The 21927-nt window shown below is 43.0% G+C and overlaps 1 protein-coding gene and 1 non-coding gene across 5 annotated transcripts in view; both read left to right on the top strand.

The window, feature by feature from the left end:
* The first annotated feature begins 217 nt into the window (after positions 1 to 217).
* LOC112808850 (U6 spliceosomal RNA) lies at positions 218 to 328 on the top strand. Its single transcript, XR_003204455.1, has one exon. It is a non-coding gene; the product is annotated as a U6 spliceosomal RNA (small nuclear RNA).
* Positions 329 to 3295: 2967 nt separating this feature from the next.
* The window catches only part of GABRA5 (gamma-aminobutyric acid type A receptor subunit alpha5), a 93450-nt gene continuing 74818 nt past the window's right edge, over positions 3296 to 21927 (top strand). The window contains exons 1-6 of one of the 4 annotated variants that reach the window (XM_073887385.1): positions 3296 to 3544; positions 5102 to 5161; positions 5550 to 5709; positions 19401 to 19522; positions 21402 to 21469; positions 21580 to 21800. In XM_073887385.1, coding sequence (XP_073743486.1) covers positions 3385 to 3544; positions 5102 to 5161; positions 5550 to 5709; positions 19401 to 19522; positions 21402 to 21469; positions 21580 to 21800 — 791 coding nt within the window. In that variant the 5' untranslated portion in view covers positions 3296 to 3384. Of the gene's footprint in view, positions 3545 to 3583; positions 3819 to 4025; positions 4076 to 4714; positions 4734 to 5101; positions 5162 to 5549; positions 5710 to 19400; positions 19523 to 21401; positions 21470 to 21579; positions 21801 to 21927 lie in introns of those variants that run through there. The other 3 variants (XM_025852097.2, XM_073887386.1, XM_073887387.1) reach the window with 3 other exon arrangements.

Below are 21927 nucleotides of genomic sequence, written 5' to 3'. Positions count from 1 at the left end.
TAAATCTACTTTCAATTTTTTTCTCTTTTAAGAAAAGCCAGAAATCTAGAGTATTTGCTTACTCATTCCTTTGCTTACTTATTCATTTATTTATGTGAAACCTGGTTTTTAATTGTTGTTTCTGATTTATTTTAAAACAGTACTGGCTGATTAAAACATGGTCATAGTCTATATGTAGCCTTCAGATGACTATCATGAGAGTTCTAATTTAAGTAAAGTGACTGCTCGATTTGGCAACACATATACTAAAATTGGAATGATACAGAGAAGATTACCATGGCCCCTACCCAACGATGACACACAAATTCACGAAGTGTTCCATATTTAAAGATAAACAAACAAACAAACAAATAAATAAATAAATAAATAAGTGAAAATAAAAGAAATAAATGATGAATTAAAAATACAGAGTGTGCTTTCTATGAATGGAGCGTTTATTACATAGCGCACCTTGTACCTTCTACCCTGTTCCTACTCTTTCTTTTGTTTTTTCTGATATTTTCTGTCCAAATACTTTTTTCAGAGTCCAAATCAAGTGCCATCTTTCCCTCGGAATTTTCCTTCTTCTTCTAATCAGACATGACCTTTCTTTTTTCTTAACAATCAAGATTCTTTTGTTTCTGTTTGGGCAAAACACTTAAAAATCTGCTTCGAATACCTGAGAATCAATCAGTTTATTATTCCATTAATGAAATAACTCAAACATTTATTAAATTCCCGCCATGGACTGGCACTGTAATGTTCTTACCTGCTTTTAGCCTGGATTTGCTTCCTCCCAACACTCTTTCTCTATACAGTTGCCAGGGTGGGTCTCTTCTAGAATCATGTCTTTCCCCTGACAAAACTATTCAGTAGCTCCTTCTTGTTTGCAGGAGGAAGTTAACTCCTTCTCCACATTTCCTGTCTTCTTGTACCTGGCCCTTGTATATCTGCTTCATCTTACCTCTTGGTTTCTTTACCCTGATTCTTCATAAACACAAAATTACCTACAGTCCCATAAAATTGCCTTATTCTATACAAGTAGGCTCTTGGTTTAGGACATCCTCCACTCAACTTGTCAAGTTCTGCTTCCTCATAGTGACACTCGTTCTGGGTTTTAGCCATCTCTACTACACCTACCCACATAAACAGAGCCTCCCTTCTTGGTCTCTGTTTTGGATGGTACAGAGTGGGTGTTATTGGGGCAAGTGGTCCACCCATCGCCCAGTTTCCCCAAGTTCCACTATTTTAGGCTCTCACACTGGAAACTAAATTCTTAGTGAGACTGGTTAACCCTGAGGTTATGTGGAACTGGGGTGCCCTCTACTGCTTTCCAGAACTGTAACTATTTTGCTTTATGTCATTCAATAAAAGGGAAAATGCTAATGGAACAAATGGGAATTCAGCTGATAAACTGTTATTTCTCAGGGCAAACATTGAATTCTATATCAAAATAAACAAACACATTAAAATGGTAATAAATATTCTTCTAAATATGAGTTTCTATATAATTTCGATATGTCACTATTTCACTATCCCCTCAGGCCCACGTAACCTAAGGCTCTGTTATATGTTCATAAAAATTAAGAAGAAAGACTGGGTTATCATTTCATCACATGGAGGAGGTAAGTATCTAAGCGACATGCTTAAATACAATTTTAAAGATTAGATTTTATTTAAGATAATTTCCATATGTTCAATAATATGCACTGAAATTAAACTGATAGAAAACATACCCAAAACATGGAAATTTTAAAATTAATTCATCAAAAGAACATAAATTCACTTACAGTGGATATTTCATTATTTGTCAATGATACCCTGATAAGGTATTATTGTGAAGATTCAATGTTCATACCTCTCACTAATCCAAAAGTAATCTCTGACTTGTCTACATTTTCTTTTTTTTGCAAAAATTTCTGAATAACCTTGTTTCATAATCTAGAAAGCTTTAAATTCACTAGTTATTTGAACTCTTTCATTTGCCTTATGCTGTTTAATCCTGAGAGAAAAGTAGCTGTCACTGGTATATCTAAATCTAGAATTCTAACACCTAAAAGCTGAAAATTATATTAAGTTGATTCTGATTGTTTTTAACTTAATGATTTTGACTGTCAACAAGCCTATCTCAGTGATTGGTCTTTTGAAAAATTAGAAAATGAAGAAATGTATGTGTTTAAGTTAACCAGTTTAGAATCAGAAAAGTTCAAATGAGCATCTTATCTAATTTATATTTCATGCAGAACCACTAAAATCAGAATTATTTAACACTGTGGCTAAATGTATATCCAGAGTAACACCTCCTGTATATTTGTGATATTCATACATTTTTTTATGTCCTGTTCAGAAATATATTTACAATTACCCATTTCTGAAGAATCTCAGAATTTTTGAAATGTGCAAAAGTACCAGCAGGTAACTTAGATTTGGAATACATGGTATTAGGCACAACTGAAGAATAAAGTAACTTCACATCCTGGAAGATTAAAGATCCTTTCCGGAGCAGAGTTAGAGATTTGCCTTTTCTCACAATTATTCTGTTAAAAGTGACTATTAACAATGCAGTGTCACAAAAGCTGTGGAACGATAGTATAAGTCTCATCATTTTCTTGGTGGTTTAACTTTAAATCTTGATCATTTTCTCTCGGATGTTTTCATAGTCAAGAGGCATCCACCTCCTGAGGAAACAAGATGCTGCAATCTGAAAATTAAGGACTGTGCTGGCTTTTGCATCCATCTTGTTTGTGCTGCTTTAAGGGGACCCTATTTCCTTACAGTTGTCGTTAGTGCCACCTCTCAGGATCTGCACCTCTGAGACAGAGACAGACATAACCCCACAACCCCAGTACTGAAACCTACATGTGCATGGGTACCAGCGGCAGTGCAGTGCACCCATGTCCTGGTCCCAGGAGCGCTCCTTGGGGGAGCTTCCTCCCGCTTAACCCCAGAGCTGCTCTCAGGTCTTCAGACCCACAGCCCCTTGCTATCGACACACGGTTTCTTGTCAATAAATAACACTACAGGAAAAAAACAAAAAACAACAAAAAACAAAAAACAATGTATATTGCGATTAGGTAAGTGTTTAATTCTAATTCTAATCCAGTTTTGCTCTTTCCCTCCCTTAGCAATAAATTACAGGTAAAAAAAAAAAAAGAAGCCTCATAAAGGAGTTTCTTCCTTAAGAGAATAGGAGATGAGAGCATGACGGAGTGTGAGGACTGAGGAGGAACACCAGGTTAGGGAGGTACTCAGATTTGGACCTAAAGAGAAAAACTCGGAGCAACGGCCTCAGTCTACCGCTTTGCTGACAGTCCCCCTCCACCTTTGCTGTAAAAAAGGGAAGCCAGTGGTTATTACAGGAGGCACCAAATATGCTCCTGAAGGCCTTCAAGAAACTTCAGATATATGGCCTATCCCAAACCAGGCCAAGCGCGGGCCCTGAGCCCTCCCCCTCTGCTGAGCCGGCTCGAGGGCGCATTTGGTGAGAGTCTGGCGGCCTCTACCGGAGCGCCTCTGCAGAGGAACGTTCCTCAAACCCAGAGACGACATGTGGCGCTCAGGAGAGGTGAGAGCGAGCGCGCGAGTGCACTGGGGGCGCGGGGGGATCTGCAGCGGGGCAGCGCGCGGCCTCGGGCGCGGCGCAGAGCGGAGCCGCAGGGCGGCGGCGGGAGCGCGGGGCGGCGGATCCGCTCGGCCGGGGAGAACTGGGCAAGTTCGCGCTGGCAGCATGGGGCGGTGACGCCGCACTGGCCTTCCGCGCCTGCCAGCCGGATTGAGAGCAGGCGGAGGAGGAGGAAGACGATGCACCCTCGCCGACGGCTCGCTTCCCTGGCAGTGGGGTAAGAAGATGCAGGCGAGGGTGAGAGGAAGGGCGGCCCCAGCGCGGCGCGCACCCCTCCCCTCGGGGCTCTGGAGCCTCGAACTGCATGGCCGGGGAGGGGAGGTGGAGAGCGGGCGGGGCGCCGCGGGCGGCCGGGAGCGCAAACTTTCCCCCGGCGACTGCGGGGGCAAAGCCAACGCGGGAGGGCGGGGGCGGGCCTGAGCTGTACAGCCCAGCCGGACGGGGCACCGGGGCTCACCGGGCGCGGGCCCGCTGGTAGGACTTGGGGTGTGGGGACACCCGCCGCCGCCGTCCCTGGAGCCGGAGGGGCGAAATAAGCCCACCTGGAGGGCCCCGCCAGCCCCGGGGCTCTGAGGCGCGCGGCGTCCCGGCGCTGCTTGTGGGGTGGGCGCGGACTCCGCGGGGGTATAGCGGGTGGGTTGGGCCGGCTGCTCGAGGCCGGGGGTCTCGGAGCCGCCGCTGCACAGAGCGCTCCTCGCGGAGGAGGCTCAGACCTGAGGCTGGAGCAGTGGAGGTGTGAGAGGGCCAGAAGCGAGAGGGGAAGGGTCGGCGAGCAGGAGGCACTGGGCGCGCTGCAGCTGACAGGGTGGGAGGCCGACGCTGCCCGGCCGCCGGCGCCAGGTTGGCCAGGCTGCGGCTCCGCAATGCCGCCCCCGCGCCCACCTGCGCCGGCAAGCCCCCGCTTTGTGGTCAGGGGGCGGTGGGAGCGGAGCCTCTCTTTGGGGGTCCTGGCTGAGGGCTGAGGGCAGCAGGAGGCGCCGCCCCGGCTTCCCGCATGCAGCGCCGAGTGCTCGCCGCCCGGAGTACGGCCCGGGTCAGGCGACAAGCCCCAGGACGCGCCCAGGCGACCACCGCATGGCACTCTGCCTTTCTCGACATGAGGGCTTTAGCTTCTGAGGTGGAAGTACCTGTTGTATGTTTCCCAATTCCGGAGTTTGCCTGGGGTCTCCTTGGGAAAATGTTCCTTGTGAACACGCGGTGTTCCTCTATCTTGTGCACCTATTTGCGTTATGCGCATATTGAGAAATATGTGCCTTAGGTAAGGTTAGTTGCAGAGCCCAGGGACTGTGCCTGCCTGGACTTCAAATGCATTAATTAGGGCCCAGCACAGAGATGAGAGACTTCCCCAAATGCAGTGATTATTAAGTTATTTAGTTATGGGGACCGAATGCTGAGAAAGTGGCAACCCTCTCTTATAAGCAGTTCTTATATTATCGTGATCCTGTAGATTTGTTTCTTAAATGTGCCTTTTTTCCCCTCTTTCCACATACTTTCTCTCAGCACCTTGCAGAACAAGGAGTAGCTTGCTGGCTTTGAACGCGTGGCAAATATTTCAGAAAGGTAAAATGATTCCACTTGTGGATTTGACAGATGCAAAAAACAGTTAATCAGATAACTTCAAACATTTATTCTAATAATAGGAGTAATGGGTCATTTGGTAATATGCTGAAAAGTAAAACACAGTATTTAAAACGTGTAAAAAAATTAGAATGAGTCTGCACTCTGGGTAATACTCAAAGTGGAAACTGAGCCATATTGTAACTCCTTTTCATGCCCCAACTTACTGCCCAGTGGACATAGCTAACAAGCCCATGTGGAGCTGTGCTGGGGAAGGATGGCCAGGTTCCTTTCTTTGTAAATTGTGCATGCTGGCCGTATGATTTGATTTCAGGAACTGTGACACAAAAACATTCATGTTATATGCTTTCCCCCTTTGTGTACCTTTCAGCTTCAAGATCAAGTTGGAGAAAGGAACAGTTATTCTTACAGATTCATCTGCTTCAACTATTATTCTCATTGGGAATGGACAATGGAATGTTTTCTAGCTTTATCATGATAAAAAACCTCCTTCTCTTTTGTATTTCCATGAACTTAGCCAGTCACTTTGGGTGAGTTACCATTTATGCTTTCATTTTATGGGTTTGGTGCACAAGTGCCTTTAAGAAACTTTGTTGACTAGTACACCAGCAAACCCTCACTTGCATCTTTGCAGTCCCCTGCCCTTCCATTTGTTGTAAATAAATAGTACTTGCCCTACCCCACACTCTCGTTTTGAGTAGGGCTGTGCCACGTGTGGGGTCTCTGAAGTGAGTCAGAGGAAAGAGAGATTATGTTTTCAGAAATGCAAGCAGAAGTGGTTTCAGAGTCAGCTGTGTTCTCTCCTACTCAGGTTAAAACAAGATTCCTAAGTTCACATGCGTGAAGGACACTTACTGATTGTTAGACAAGACTGTTCAATGTTTTGGTTGCCCTTCTTGGTTCCATTATGCAAAGGAATTGCCTTGAAAGCCAAATCCATACTATGTGGCATTGACAAGGACTTGCAGTGGGTCCTGGCCTGAGCCAAAGGCCTTAAACAGTGACCACCTGAATGCAGGTGCAGATACTAGGAACTACACGTGTCTGAAGATCTGCAAGATACACCAAGGCATCAGGCATTATCGATTCCTTTAAGCTCTTTCACATTGACCTTTAGTATTGGCATACTGATTATGATCCTTTTTTGTTTTGTTTTGTTTTCATCAAACTAGGGGTAACCAACATTCCAGGCAAATGTTCTTATAGGTACTGATGTTCCTCCTCTCCTCCCTAAAATTGTTCTGGCTAATCAAAAGGATTATAACTTGAAGTTGATGGGGTATAATTAAGAAATTAAATTTCATGACAAAAGTTGCCCAGCACTTGTTCTGTAAAAATCAGTTCTAAAAGTTCCACAGTGTACTCCACACTCAGTGTAAATCATGGAGGGATCTTGAGCACACAGTGGCTCTTCTACCCCCCAGAGACCCCTTCTCTCTGGCCAGTAAGGAGGACCCTCCCAGGTATATGACATTCTCTGTCCTGTGGACATTTTCTGCTCTTCTGATCTTTCCAGGTCTCTGCAGAAGAGAGAAACTGACCATCCCCAGGTGCCATGGCTGGTAAATGCCCACAGTGGGACTATAATCCAGGTCAGCCAGGGACAAGCCCATCCCTCAGCACTGTGAGGGGGGCAGCACGTGCATGCTGACAAGCACAGGACATCCTGTGCTGCAGCCCTTTCAGCCAGAGTACTCCCTTGGGACAGGGCATTCGTTGTTATTCTTGCCTTGCTGATCATCTTGACTTGACATCTCCCCTATTCTGCCTTCAATTTCCTTATCTGTTCAATGAAACTTTTCCTTTCCAAAGTCTCTCCCAGCTGTAAAATCCTATAAACTGTGATGTTCCTGGTCTTCCCCTGAATGAAGACTTTGTAACTGAACTCATACACAGTATTCAGATTTCCAAGTTAATACATTAGGTAGTTAGTATGTTTACTGACATACTGCATCTATTTAGCAATATTTCAGAGGTGAGGAATATGCTAGGATTGGAAACATTTTCTTTTTAAGATTTGGTTGAATATATTATCATGAATTTGCATTCTGTAGGCATGAAGTTTCTACACTCCCTGGTGGCTACAAGTCTGAAATACGAAGTAATGTGCATATATGGAGGTTAGCCATTAGATGCAGCTATGCTTTATTTCTTATTTAATTTGGCGGCTTTCTGAGGTCAACTTCCAAAGAAACATAATTGTTATTTTCCAGAAGCTAACACTGAACAAGTGGTATAAGACCCTTCAACCTTCATAGAGAATTAGCCGTGGGAGAAGTTCTGAATTTTAGAGATATGCTCAACAGTCCATCCTAAAACAATGCCTACTAACTGCAGAAAATCTGGGAGACACAGAATATCACATAAAAAAAGAAAATGTCCTTAATTCCACCACACAGAAACAATCATCTTTTATATTTTGGTGTCTTCTTCCATTTGCTTCTATGCATATTTTTATACATTTGGGCTCATATTGCACCTTCAGTTTCATACTGTGCTTTTTTCATGCTTTTTTTGTTATTACAGTTTCTTTAAAATATATGATTTAAAAATGGATGAATATTATTACAGTGCATGAATGCTTCATCATCTGCTACATCTCTAATTTGGGGTGTTTACATTCTTTCTGATTATGCTGTTATAAGTTTTCCTATAGCGAACATATTTGGCTTTAACTGTTTTAAGTATTTGAGACCATTTCTATTAGAAGATATTTCCTATAAGTGGATTTTACATCAGGTTCCCTGAGTGCTTTTAACTCGTGACCGTGTGTGTCAAGTTGGCATTCAGTGAAGTAGGGTCTCTAGCAAAGTGGAAAGGTAGGTTTCAAAAAGTCTGGCTAGCCGCAAAAGCCATTTCAACATCTGGGAGCACAAGTTTCTATTGATTTTCCTTCTTATACAAGGAGCCTTCTTATACAAGGTTCCTCTCACTTGCTTATTACTCTAAATGTACTTAAGAATGACTTTGTTAAATTGCAAAGAAACTTTCATTAACATTCATTTGGCTTAAAATCTTGACAGAATAATAGCTATTGCAATATGGAGCATGTATTGCTTTGTTATCTGTTTTAGGTAAATCCTAGGAGGAGCCTTAGGAGCTAAGCACCATTAGCCCAATCTTAGACTCTGGGAAGGTAAGAGGGAGGGAGAGCTAAGCCAGCCAGGAACTGCTAGGATTTCTTACTTAGCACTCCTTAGTGATTGCTCCCCAGAGCTTGCTGGGCAGGTCTGAGTCAGTCCAATCTTTAGAAGAGGGGAACGTAATTCTGGAAGGCATTCTCTGCATTGGGGTAGAGAGAGTTTTCTGTTCTGAGATTGGGGGGGGAAAGAGTGGTGGTAAGCTCTGTCATTTCTCCCTAAAGAAAGAATTTGTTTGATTGGGTTTCAGAGAAAGATGAAAGGGGAAGCATGCAAGGCCCTAAATTTGAAAGTTTCGGGACAAGAGAAATACTGACTCCTGCAAATGTATGAAAGAAACCAGACAACTGGTGGAGGGTAAAGAGGGTTACAGAAGACCAGTCAGGGAGCAAAAGGAAAGAGGCAAATGTGAGCTTTTGTGCATATACTCAGTGTTTGTGACAAGTATGTGGATTTAGCAATCAGAAAATTTATAAATGTGATAAGTAAAATATATTTGGTGATTATGTAAGATAATTAACGTGAAATTGCTTTGAAAATATACGAGTATTGTTTCTTTTGCTTCTCCCGATTTGATCAGAGTCACCAGAGTCACCAGAATAGCCTTTATAATTCTTTTATTGGTTTTAAGTTATATAACAGAGCATGAGTCAAACATATAATGGGACAGAGGCCTTATTTGACTGTCAGCCTTAAGCTATGTCACGTTTAGAGACGTGGTATTATTTGAAGCATTATAATTATTTTAACAAAACCAGTAATCGGAAGTGCACGGTATCAAAAAACTAGCACAGAAACGATATTTGAATCAACGTAATGTCCAAATACATAATATTAAATTTAAACTGGAATTAATTTATCATTTGAAAAATCACACTTCATCGGACTTGACTGACCAGTGATAATTATAAGATAAATTTGAGGATTACCAACTTAATAATAAAGTAAAATCTCTTTCCATTCATTTATTTGTATTAAATATATTTAAGGGTTTATCTATTGGAAAAGAACAACTGCATTAACATTTTATTACATGGGAGCTACAATTCAAATATACTTTAGAAACCATGTTTTATAATTAGCAATTAAAAGCAGATTCTTGTAGAAGTAACTTATGAACACGAACAGATAAATTTATTCTTTATCTGTCTACACGAGTATGCTAACCTGGACCTTTGGTTTCGTGAAGAGAGCTTTCTCATACACTCTCTCAAGGACGGTTCTTTTCTTTTAACTGGAGCAGAAAGTACATTCTCTCTGAATCATTCAAGTACTCACAATGTCTTTTTAAATGGCAAGTTCTCTCTTGTGAATCCCCAGATGGCAAGTTCTTCCTGCACCGTAGCTGCAGGTTCATGAGGCCCAGGACAAACGGTCATTGTAACAATTATAAAAACACATCAAAGCATCACCTAAGCAGTTAGACCACCTGCAGGTGGTGGGACATCTAAGTGGAGGCCCCAGGGATGGCCAGAGATCAGAAAGGTAGCTCCCCCATATAGCAAAAATTTTAGGTGACTAGGACCTTGTTACAGGGTAATACCCAAAAGTTTTTTAAGACAAAAAAAAAAAAAACACTTCCAAATTATATGCTTTAGAGAGGAAACTTTTAGCATGTTTGTCATGCCAACAGGCAGTGAGCTAAGCAAAGCTTAGAAGGACAGTCGGCCAGTGCTGACCCAGCCGACCCGGTCTGGCGATCAGCTCCAAGATGAGTCACTGGCTTGGTTCAAGGGGAGAAGGAGAATGTGGGCTTTTGGATTTTTACAAAGGTGCAATTGCATAACATGCATATTTTAATTGGTGTGAAATTTCAGAGAAAAATATTAGAATCAAAAGTGAAAAGAAATCTTATAGAACTCTGTTGGTAGCAACAGTAATTAACAAAAAAATGTACTATTTAATTTTCTACTACAAAAAAACTCCTTTTGTAGATGAAAAGAGTTCAGGCTGAAGAGCATAGGGAATTGTGTCTAAATTTCATGAGAAAGTGGGAGAATCAGCATCCGTATTGAGGGTCAGGGCCTGGGCCAGTGTTCTCCATTGCAAGGCCTTCTCCAGAATGTCCTGATATGTCGGGTACAGTCTAAAGGGAAAGAATGGGGGTGGAAATCTATACATCAGAAACAAAAGAACGTCCTAATCTAGAACTCAGATAACACCATTCTAAAGATAGTGTGTCTACTACTGCTTGAATAAAATCAAACACAAAATATGTCCTATAAAATAAAAATATTATAGAGAAGCGATCACGTGAGGAAAAGAAAGGTATGCTAGGAAACAAGCTTTAGCAGTTCATTGAAAACTATTTTATTTGTATTTATTTAAGAATTCATTTCAAGATCAAAAAGCAAACCTAAAAATAAATTAAATCCAGGACCAGATCATTTTCAGTTTTAACAAACAAAAAAATTGGACCATCGCTGTACAATCAAATTGGTTCCTGTTTTAGGTCCCCTGTCAAGTGTATAGGGATAGCGCCAGGTATTGCTTTGACAGAGTGCAGTCACGCTGCTCTGATCTCTGTTGCTGCACACTTGCTGTGTGGCTACAGAAGAATTTCTGAACCTGCCTACGACTCAGTTTCCTAATCTCAAAGTGGAGTTAATAATGGATCCCACGTCACAGGGCTGATGTGGAGGATATGTTGCTGAATGTATGCTAAATGCTGAAATAAGGCCAGGTAGGGAGGGGGCGCTAAGTGTTGGCTAGCTGTCTTTTCAGATGTTGTGACAAGAAGGCACCCAAGGTTTACTAGACCTGCAGGGCAAGCACGGTGCTGGGCCTGGGGCCAGAGCACCGCAAAGTCAATAACCTCAATCGTGTCCGCAGAATTTCCCTTGTCATTTAAAGTAGCACACCCACAGTCACAGACTGGGATTAGGGTATGAGTATCACAGAGGATGTCGCCTCCTGCTGCATCAGTGTGCCAGGCACTGTTCTAGGTGCTGAGATCCTGCAGTGGGCAGAGTAGAGCCTGCCTTCAAGGAGGGTGCATTCTTCTGTGCAGTGAACATACATGTCAGTTGGGACACATTTGTTGTGAAGAAACATTCAGAGTAAGAGACAGTGAATGTGCTGGAGACAGATGCCTTAGCAAACATCTGAGGGAAGTGAGGATATGAGCACTGCTGTGTGGAGAAGTTTGAACAGGTGAGAGGAAAAGCAGATGCACCAGTATGAATGGCATGGAGGGGACAACGAGAGCAGTGTAAGGAAGGGCAAGATGGGAGGCATAATCAGAGAGGCAGCGGGGAGGGGAGAGGGTCAGATAGTGAAAGACCTTGTAGGTCATGCTAGGTAGTACCAGGAAAAGCAGTTGGCTGTTCTTTTCTAGGTCAAAGAGGGTCTTTGAGTGGTTTTAAGTAGGAGTGAAGTATGACCCAATTGAGATGTGACAATAATGTGACTTAAAGTTTAAAGGTTGCTCTGGCTGCTGAGTGGAGGATAGAATAGAATCTGGGGCGGGGGTGGTTAGTAAAGGAAGGAGCAGTGAAGGCAGTTGAGAGGACAATGCAACGACTCAGGAGAGGGATGATTTTGGACAGCAGGATTTGTTGGTGGGTTGATATGGGCGTGAAAGGAGTCAAGGATGACACCCCCTGCCCCCAGGTATTTGACCTAAGAACATGACGGGTTCAATTGCCTATCATTGAGTTGGAGAAGGCAGCAGGAGAAAAAGTTTTAGCAAAAGTCCTGAGTGCAGTTACGGACATGTTAAGCCCCATTAGATATCCAAGGGTCCAGACAGGCTCTTGGACATCGAAGTCCAGAGGTCAGAAAAAGCCTGGGCCTGGAAACATGAATTTCAGGTCTTTCATCTATAGGCCATTAGATTGGATGAGATCAATTAGGATTGATTGTAAACCGAATAAAGTTCCCTGGACTGTGCCCTGTCTAAGTTTAGGAAGGTAAGGGGGTGAGGGCAAGCCAGAGGAGAAGGCCAGTGAAGATAGGACAGAACAAAGAGGGTAGCATCCTGAGGCCAGGTGGAGGAACTGTTGTAAGAAGGGAGACGTGGTCAGCTGAGGACTGAGACTTGATCATCAGATTTGGCAGTGGTCAGTAACCTCCGGAAGAGAGGCTCCTTTGGGATGCAGGCAGTGAAAGCCAGACTGGAGTGGGTCCAGGAGAAGGGAGGAGAGGCAGCAGAGGTTTCTAGTGTAGACAACTCTTCAGCGAGTTTTGAGAAGAGAGGTAAAGAATGGAATAATAACTGGAAGGGAATATAAGGTGAATGAGAGATGTTTTAAAGACCTGCTATGTTACAGCAGATGTAATTACTGATGGGAATGATTAAGGAGGGAGAGAAAACTATGTGAGATAAACACCAGGATCGTTTTTGTGCAGCATAATCACACATATGGGGTATGCAGTGTGGTTGGGGAGAGTCTAGGGAAGTGTGGGTAGGGTTAGATGAAGGTGGTGTGGCCTGCTAGATGGGAGACCTGTGTTTTACCCTGTAGGCTGTAGGATTCTGAGCTGCGCTGCAGTGATAGGGATAAGAGTAGAGACTACATGAAAGGTGCAAGCAGGGGTAAGCTGGAGCACTATGCAGGGAGCTGAAAGGCAGAACTGGGGAGTAAGGCCCATGGCAGTGGAAGCAATCTAAGAGTTGTGGCATACTGTTTCGTGTCCACGACTTTGTCCACATGAGACATATTTCAAGTCCACGTTTCTACCACAAGGGGGGACGACTCTTATTTGGAAACTTGGAATTGCCTTTCATTGTCTAGCTAGTGTCTACCATGTTTGTTATTTTCTTTTACATAGTTTTTGAAATGGTTAAAGTGGTGTGCGATGGAAATTTCAGGAAAGCATCACAAAATGGTGCCACTTAGAGGTACTTATTTAATGAGCTGAAAGTGACAAACAAATAACCTGAAGATCTATTTCTCAGAAGTCATTAAATACTGGGGAAAGAATGCAGAAATGCAATTTAAGAAGACAGAGAAGCTGCCACTTAAAAGCAATCTAGTTCAGTTCCCAAAGTTCATTGCCATTATTGATCCCATTTTATGTAAATCAAAAATGGCTGTCAACATAAGCAGAGATAACATCACCAAGAAATGCATCACGCCTTGCCTTCAGTAGCAACATTTGTGGTACAGTTCTCAACAGATTTTTCTAAACCCCAGAAATGATGACATAACTGTTTTACTTGTACTCTTTTAGGTGCCAAAATAAGACACCATCAGGTATCACCTGATAAAATGAAGTACCTTTAAAGCTGGAATCTGCAGCATATTCTTATTACTATCATTATTATCATTAGAAATTATAATACTGATAGATAAATAGATAAAGGTATGTTGGAGTAAAATCCTTCACAGTTCCTCAAAAAGAAACTTACTCTGACATTGAACTAATAATACAACTCCCCTTTCGAGTAATGTTTGGATTCTGCTGCAGGGTTAACTCTGTGTGGTAACTGGCTAATTAGGGTGATAGCTTGCTTAGGATTCCCTATCCTGCTGTATTCAGACCCCTCCCTGTGTCCCACCTCAGAAACCTTGCTGATGGCTCCATCCATCCCCATCTCTCTCGCCACTGCTGTGGTCTGAGTAACTGGCCTCTGTACCTCTGGCCTTGCCCCTGCCAAGTCCATCATCCACAAAGTGCCCAAGGGCCACAAGAAAAGAAAGTGCACCCTGTTTAAATGCTCTGAAGCTCCCACTACCTTCAGGACTGATCCTAGGAGTACAGCGTATGGCATGTGATGTCCTTTATGGTTTAATGTGTGCTGTCTCTCCACTGACATGCATTACTTCACTCACCAAGGTTCTTTCTTAACCTCTGCAAGCATCATTGTTTTCTTTCCCAAGGCCACTGTTCACAACCCCTTCAACATCCCCTTCTTTGGCTTGAGACTCAATTCTCATACTTGAAAGCTCAGGTCGGTTCTCTTTTCTGCTAGCTCTGGACAGAGCTCCGTCTCTTTCCTTTGTGTTCCTAGAATGTCTTGTGTATCACATAGATCCCCACACTTACCGTGTTCTATTGAAATACTCTGAATATGACTGATTCTTTTAGAACACAGCTGTGTCCTACAGGTTGGGGATACTATCTCTGTCATCTTCACATACCCAGTACTCACCACAATACCAGAAACATATGTGGTTGACATCCAAAATACACTGTTGAGCTGAGCTGTTGGAATAAGCACTAAGCCCAAGTGTATAGCCTCTTAAAGACATAATGGGGGAGAGAAGCTTTCTGATGCATTTAGAGTCACTCTGGCAGTTGGCTTACAGAGCAGCCTTTTCATTGGTAATCTAGTTAGGCCTAGAGCCACCATGGCTGCACATGAAGATCACTTGGGGACCTTAAAAAAATACTGGTCCTTGTTTCTCCTGAATCAATTAAAACCAAGTCTCTAGGACCCAGAAATCAGAAAGAGTTAATGTAGGAGTCCAGAATCAAATGCCTTGAAAAAGCCAGATATAAGACAACAGGGCGGGAGGCGGGGGGATTCACACAGTTGCAAGAGTTTACCCTTTCTGGAGACATTCATATTTATTTTTCTTAAACGCTCTGTTAAATCCATTAGTAGACCAAATTTCTTGAGCTTCTCATTCCCCACTCCACCTCATCAGAAGTCCCTGAATGACCCAGAACTTCAAGTCTGATGGAGGGCCATTGCACAGCTTTTTGAGAAGCCCTTCCATACCTCTAAGCTTTACTCTGCTGTCCTACTGCCCACCCATGTCCCTGCGCATTTCACGGCCACTGCCTTCCTTTCTCAGCTTAGAATATGGGGCTCCGTGGCCTTATTTCCTTATTTTTCAAACTAAAATCATTGTAAAAGAGTTTAAGTTTAGTAATCAAGTCCTTGTGTCTTTTGTATGGACCAATATTTGAGCAAGGAAAATCTCAGGATGTTTTAAGAAGAATGGTTGGTTCTACATTTCGTTTATTTTATTTTTAAAAGATTTTATTAATCTATCTATCTATCTATTTATTTATTTATTTATTTATTTATTTGAGAGTCGTGAGAGGGTCAGAGGGAGAAGCAGACTCCCCACTGAGCAGGGAGCCCGATGTGGGGCTCGATCCCAGGACCCTGAGATCATGACCTGAGCTGAAGGCAGATGTTTAAGCAACTGAGCCACCCAGGCGCCCCCTACATTTCCTTTATGATCCCCTTTCTAGAGCATCAGTAATCTGGCAGTGTTGGAACTATTCACATGAACTAGATGTGACATGTTTTTGTAGACAAAATGCACTAAATATAAGGAAACAGTTAATTAGGATTAATACTGAAGGGTCAGCCCCCAGACTTTTCAAATATTTCTAGTATGTCCAAGGCTATGGTCAATAATAATGGGGATCTGGTCTCAGCTCACAAAAATCCACTCCCCCAGAGAGCTGAGCCTTTAGCTTATCCTTGAAGCAATTGTGTACTCACCATTAACCTAAGGATCAGCAGAGCTCCTCGGTTATAGTCAATACATTTAAGAAAAACTGAATTGGAATGTTGGCAAGCTGGAGCCTCCCTTCTGAACCTAAATGGAATGAGTGTTCAAAGAGATGAGGGCATCTTGTGTTTCCATCTGGAGGGAGGCCTCATAGATGTAACTGTGCATTATTGCTCACTGAAGGCATAGCCCAGTGTTTTTGTACTATTTTTCAAGTGGTTTCAACTAACCAAAATGGAACAAAGCAAACTGAAGTTACTCTGTACCTTAGAAGTAGTCCTTAAAGATTATGCACCTTGAGAGAGGCACAAGTAAGTTTGCCAAACAGCTGTAAGATTCTCCTGTGTGCAGGCATATCACATGCATTCTATGAGACAGGAAGGGCCTGCAAATTAACCATTTTTGAGGATGATCTGTGACCTCAGAGGGCTTCCCAGTTGTTCCTGAGAGAACTTCAACTCTTGCCCTGACAAGCATTTTCAGATATTCTTTTAGAATTTGTTTCCTACCTCCTAGGTCCTAACTTCTATAAATACAGAGAAGTCATACCAAATCTCCAGCAATGGCCTCTATTGTAGATAGGCCCACAAATAATTACAAGACACCGTTATGGCAGAACGGGGCAGATATTGAAATTGATCAATAAATGGAAGGTTAGATTTGGAATTCTTAAGCCTTGTATTCATTGCATTTCTGTTGGCAATGATTTGGGTATTTGTGAAGTAGGATTCAGAGCCAGATGGGCTGGTGTTTCTTTGAAACTGTGGTGAAGCAGAAGAAGCACCAGAGGGCCAAGGGAAGCAGTGGTCATGGAGATGACCCCTACAAGTACACAGTGTCTGGAACATCTTGGATGGTCAGTGATGTAGTCAAGGTTTGTCTCCTAACAGCCAGGGCTGTTCAGATCAAATGTAACTTAAGAACACTTCACAACAGATAACAAACAGCTTAGAAAAATATACTTGAAACATTGATATCCTTTTTCTTTTCTCTTTTTCTGATCCATAGTGATATTTTTATTTTTAATTAAAAAATTGAGCTATAATTGATTATATAATATGTTGATTTGATACATTTATATATTACAATGTGATTACCATTGTAGCCTTAGCTAACACCTCTATCATTTCACATAATTATTTCTTCTGGGACACCCGGGTGGCTCAGTCAGTTAAGCGTCTGCCTTCGGCTCAGGTCATGATCCCAGGGTCCTGGGATCGAGCCCCAGGTCGGGCTCCCTGCTCGGCGGGAAGCCTGCTTCTCCCTCTCCTTCTGCCTGCCGCTCCCCCTGCTTGTACCCTCTCTCTCTCTAATGAATAAATTTTAAAAAATTATCATTTCTTTTTCGTGGTGAGGATATTTAAGATTGAATCTTTTAGCAATTTTGAAGTTTATAATACAGTACTATTAACTGTAATCACTATACTGTGCTTTAGATCTCCAGAACTTATTCATCTTCTAGTTACAAGTTTGTACTCTTTGACCAACATCCCCAGAATTACCCACGCCTAACCCCTGCTAACTGCCATTCTACTTTCTATTTCTGCAAATTTGTCTTTTTTAGATTGCACAAGGAAGTGATATGCTTTTTCTGCTACTGTGTATGCTCTCCCCTAAGTTAAAGAGCCAGTGAAGCTCCCCCATCCAGACACTTAGATATAGCCTAAAATTAAATAACCAAACTTTTTGATAAGAGTTACGAATACCATAAGAAGTGGACAGTGAGGCCAGATTTAGTTTGAGCAGTTTACTCAACTGGGCAAGTACAAAATGTCACTGTTTCTTTCTCTCACAAATCCAGGGGACAGCTTTAAGGCCTTTTGTGCTGGTATTAGGTCTGTGAGGCTGAGTGCTTCATCATTCTAAAGTGTGAAACTACAGTGGATGTCAGAGAAAAGGGAATTTAATATTTTCAAACACTAAGTCACAGAGTAAAAAAATTGTGTCTGTGGGCTGCATATGAACAGGACTGAATTTTAGCTTGTTAGAGTTTCAACTATATGCTTAATGATGATGTGAAAATTAGATCAAAAGAACTTTATACTCTCTCATTCAAAAGGGAATAGCTTTGGGCGCCTGGGTGGCTCAGTTGGTCCAGCGACTGCCTTCGGCTCAGGTCATGATCCCGGAGTCCCGGGATCGAGTCCCACATCGGGCTCCCTGCTCAGCAGGGAGTCTGCTTCTCCCTCTGACCTTCCCCCCTCTCATGCTCTCTCTCTCTCTCTCTCTCTCTCTCTCATTCTCTCTCTCAAATAAATAAATAAATAAATAAATAAATAAATAAATAAATAAAATCTTCAAAAGGGAATAGCTTTAGAGCAGTAAAGAATTGATCTGTTTAGATGCAATCAATACAAATGACTGAGTTTCAAGAACTGGGTGGGGCAAGCATACATCGATTCTGCCCTCAGCATCCAACAGCTGATGGGCGGTCTCACCCTCATTTCAGACAATTTATAGAAAAGAAATTGCCATTAGTAGAGCTGAGGTACCATAAGAGGCACTTCAGGGAAATTCTAGGGATCTCCTGTTCTTCTCCCAAGTGCCTGGGGTGCTAACTTCTTGGGACTCACAGCTGGCTTTCATCTGCATAAGTTCTACTTGAAGCCAAGCCATATGTGTAGGTTGAGTTCTTGGTAATTCCAAACATCTTGCTTTTTGCAACATTTGAAAGCAGCTCTAGAAACCTGTGGTGGGATCCATGTTCTTGAGGTGTATTACCGTCTTCTAGACTTAGGACTTTCTTTCCCCCCAAATAACTTCCTCATCTGCTCAGGGCAGTTTCTCATTTCCAGCTGCTGCAGATCATCTACACAAAGTTTTGGGGCCTAGATAACTGCACTGAATTGGACAAACCAGGACTGTTCTTGGTTTTTCTTGGAAGGTTCAGCCTACTTTTCTTGGGGTTTTACTGTAAGTCTGACATGCTGGGTCATTCAGAACACTGTGCTTCCTGAGTCCCTGATCTGAGGTGATGCTGAGTAAACCCTAATAAGGGTTTTCAGACTGGTCTTTACAATTCATGGCCCCTGGGTCATATGCCTTGGCTGGAGCTGAATGTGCCAGCAACAAGCAGTGCTGATGAGTGAGGAAGCCCAGAGACATTTCACAAACTTGATTGTTTCTATCTCCATATGCTCTAATTCTGGCATACTGCTCATGGCACAAATGCTCCCGATTAGGGATGCAGTGAAATTTGGGCCTACCAGTCTTTCAAATTGCATCACTTTTGAACATCCTCCCCACACCCCACTGCTCATTACAGGTGATTCATTAACAATATGAAGACTCAGTTTTTCTGTGTTTAAACCAAACTTCTGAACTCCCCTAGGAATTGATTAGGTTCTGCTAGTCTATGTGTAGTGGCTAATGTTTTAAAAATGGCTATAATCTTAATATAAACTATGCCTCAGAATCAGGAAAGATGGATTTTGAGCATCATGTTAGGTTGATGGATGACCAGCCCAGAGCCAGCACACTCTGGAAATTCAAGAATTAAGGCTTGTCTATGAAAAACAATAGCCTAGATTAGTAGAGGAGATGGTTTTCAGGTGCCCTCCCTCCAGGACAAGTCACCATATCATTTTCTGGTTTCTATATTTTGAGAAGAATTTGTAAAAAATACTTAATGCAAGTTTGAATTCTTGTTTCTCTGTTTAAAAGCTTTTCACAGATGCCAACCAGTTCAGTAAAAGATGAGACCAATGACAACATCACAATATTTACCAGGATCTTGGATGGGCTTTTGGATGGCTATGACAATAGACTGCGGCCTGGCCTTGGAGGTGAGTAGGTTCTCCTCAGCTGCAGCCCACTAAGTGCTTGCTTAAACTCAGTCTCAAGCTCACACCTGCTGTGATTCAGAGGATTCATTCAAGAATTCCTTGCCAGGAGTTTGAACTGATGGTTTTGCAAAGGCTCCTGCATCCTTTATTGTCATTTCCCAGGTACAAAAAACCGGGGGATGTGGTCTTTCTGCAAACTCCCTTTTCCTCAGAAAATCTATCCATTCTGCTTTGCTTAGGGAGGAACCAGTTCTTAAGTGTTACTAAAGCCAAGATTACCTTATGTTAAGAAATAATGCATAATCAAACTGTCTACTCCTATATTGATGCAAATCCTCTTCACAAATCCTTTTCACAATCCACTGTTTAATGCAATTGCTTTTTACATCTTTATATATTATGTTTAACTTTTTCACTAGGACCATAATCATTGTATTTACTTTAATCCCATGGAAGTTGATAAAAATAAGTGGATAGCAAAATGCACTTCCAGGGCACAATTAGAACAACTTAATTTTGTGCTGAGACTCATGTGCTGTTTCCAGGCATGTGCAATGCCCTTGGCTCTAGCTGATTTAGATGTGGTGCATTTGAACTTGCTTCATTAGGTAAGTCAGAGACCCTCTAGCAACTACATTCCTAGAGGAAAAAGTTATTTTCTATTATTGCATGTTTAACAGGGAGATTCACGTAAAGCATGAATTGCCATTCTCTACCTTTTTGGCAAGAAAAGCCCACAAAGCCTCCTTGACACTGTCTTACTCCACCCTCTGAGTTATACCCCTGGGCCTCTTTTGTCCAGCAGCCCCTGTCCCTTTGAACACATCCACAAGGATCAAAGGATGTAGAGATCCAGAGAGTTGTTGGTATACAATATTCTCTCATCCACTCAGCATGTGGCACACTTCTATGGGGCAGGATCCTGAGAACACCACAGAGAGCCAAAGGAGCTGCCTGCTGGGGCTAGAATCTCAGTGGGCACCGAAAGCACACAGCATCATACTAACACCTACACACACTTAACTACACACCATGCACATATATGATTACCACACAACGAGATGTCCAGAGAAAAAAGTCCCCCTCTACCCCCCGCGGCCCCCCAGCTGTGACTGAACAATGCTACCAGTGGTGTGGCATTATTTATAGTGAACTGTAGTATACTGTGAATGGTCCCCATTCATGACCACAGGGGGTACAGGGCCTGGGTGATGCCCAGGGAACACACAATTCCCCCCCCAATATTATTAGCTACTTGGATTGCTTTATAAATTTAATAATTGTAACTGATATAATAGTCTGTCATGATAGAAATTTCTAACAATTCAAAATGCAACATAAGGTAAGATGGGTCTTCTCAAGCGGTCCTGTCCCAAGCCACGCTGTGGACACCTTCTCATACAGCCTTTCCCAGAGACCACCCAGTGCTGCAGTTTTGACTAGACATTCCTTCAGATCTTATCCCCTCATCAAAACTGCCTAACCCTTTTAAAAGCCAGAGATTGTGGGAGAGTGGGTATCGCATTGTGAGGTTGGGAGTATTGTTCCAGGTTTAGGGAGGAGGAAACTAAAACCCACCCAAGGTCCCATAGCCAGGACCCCTTTCCTATCTGTTCATGACAGATTCTCACGGGCCAAGAAGTACAATGAGAGCCAAGACCCTTTCCTTACACAAGGGGCATTTTATTTCCTGCTATAGTTCCAAACAGTTTGGCTTCATTTGGTGTTTGTCAAGTTTTCCAAATTCAACAAACACATTATCAAAGCCCTGTGATTGCCAAGAGTGAAACTGGTTCCTAGACTAAGGACATAAAGATGCTGTGATGGGTGGTTCCCTGTGAGCTCCATGCCCAGGCAGGAACCTGTGTCTGTGTTTCAGAACGAATCACTCAGGTGAGGACGGACATCTACGTCACCAGCTTCGGCCCGGTATCCGACACGGAAATGGTAGGTCTCAGGGCATGGCCCCATCCAGACTGTTCTAAATAGGCACTGAACCATCTCCCCTGAGGGGTTTCTCTACTGACGCATCACCCGGTTGCCTTCCTTTGCATTAGGAATATACCATAGACGTGTTTTTCCGACAAAGCTGGAAAGATGAAAGGCTTCGGTTTAAAGGGCCCATGCAGCGCCTCCCGCTCAACAATCTTCTTGCCAGCAAAATCTGGACCCCAGACACATTCTTCCACAACGGGAAAAAGTCCATCGCCCACAACATGACCACACCCAACAAGCTGCTGAGGCTGGAGGATGATGGCACGCTGCTCTACACCATGCGGTGAGCACGCACAGCTGTGGGGAGAGGGCACAGCGCCCAGGGCAGAGGTGGGGCCGCCAGGCGCATGACTGGCCAGGGGTGCAGCACGGGGCCCATGTCCCTGCCTGTCCTGCCCCGAGGGTCCTAC

The sequence above is a fragment of the Callorhinus ursinus genome, unplaced genomic scaffold, assembly GCF_003265705.2.
Source record: "Callorhinus ursinus isolate GAN/ISIS: 27379988/994484 unplaced genomic scaffold, GSC_fseal_2.0 scaffold78, whole genome shotgun sequence".
NCBI classification, from domain to species: Eukaryota; Metazoa; Chordata; class Mammalia; order Carnivora; family Otariidae; genus Callorhinus; species Callorhinus ursinus.
This window is presented reverse-complemented; position numbering and strand designations above follow the sequence as displayed.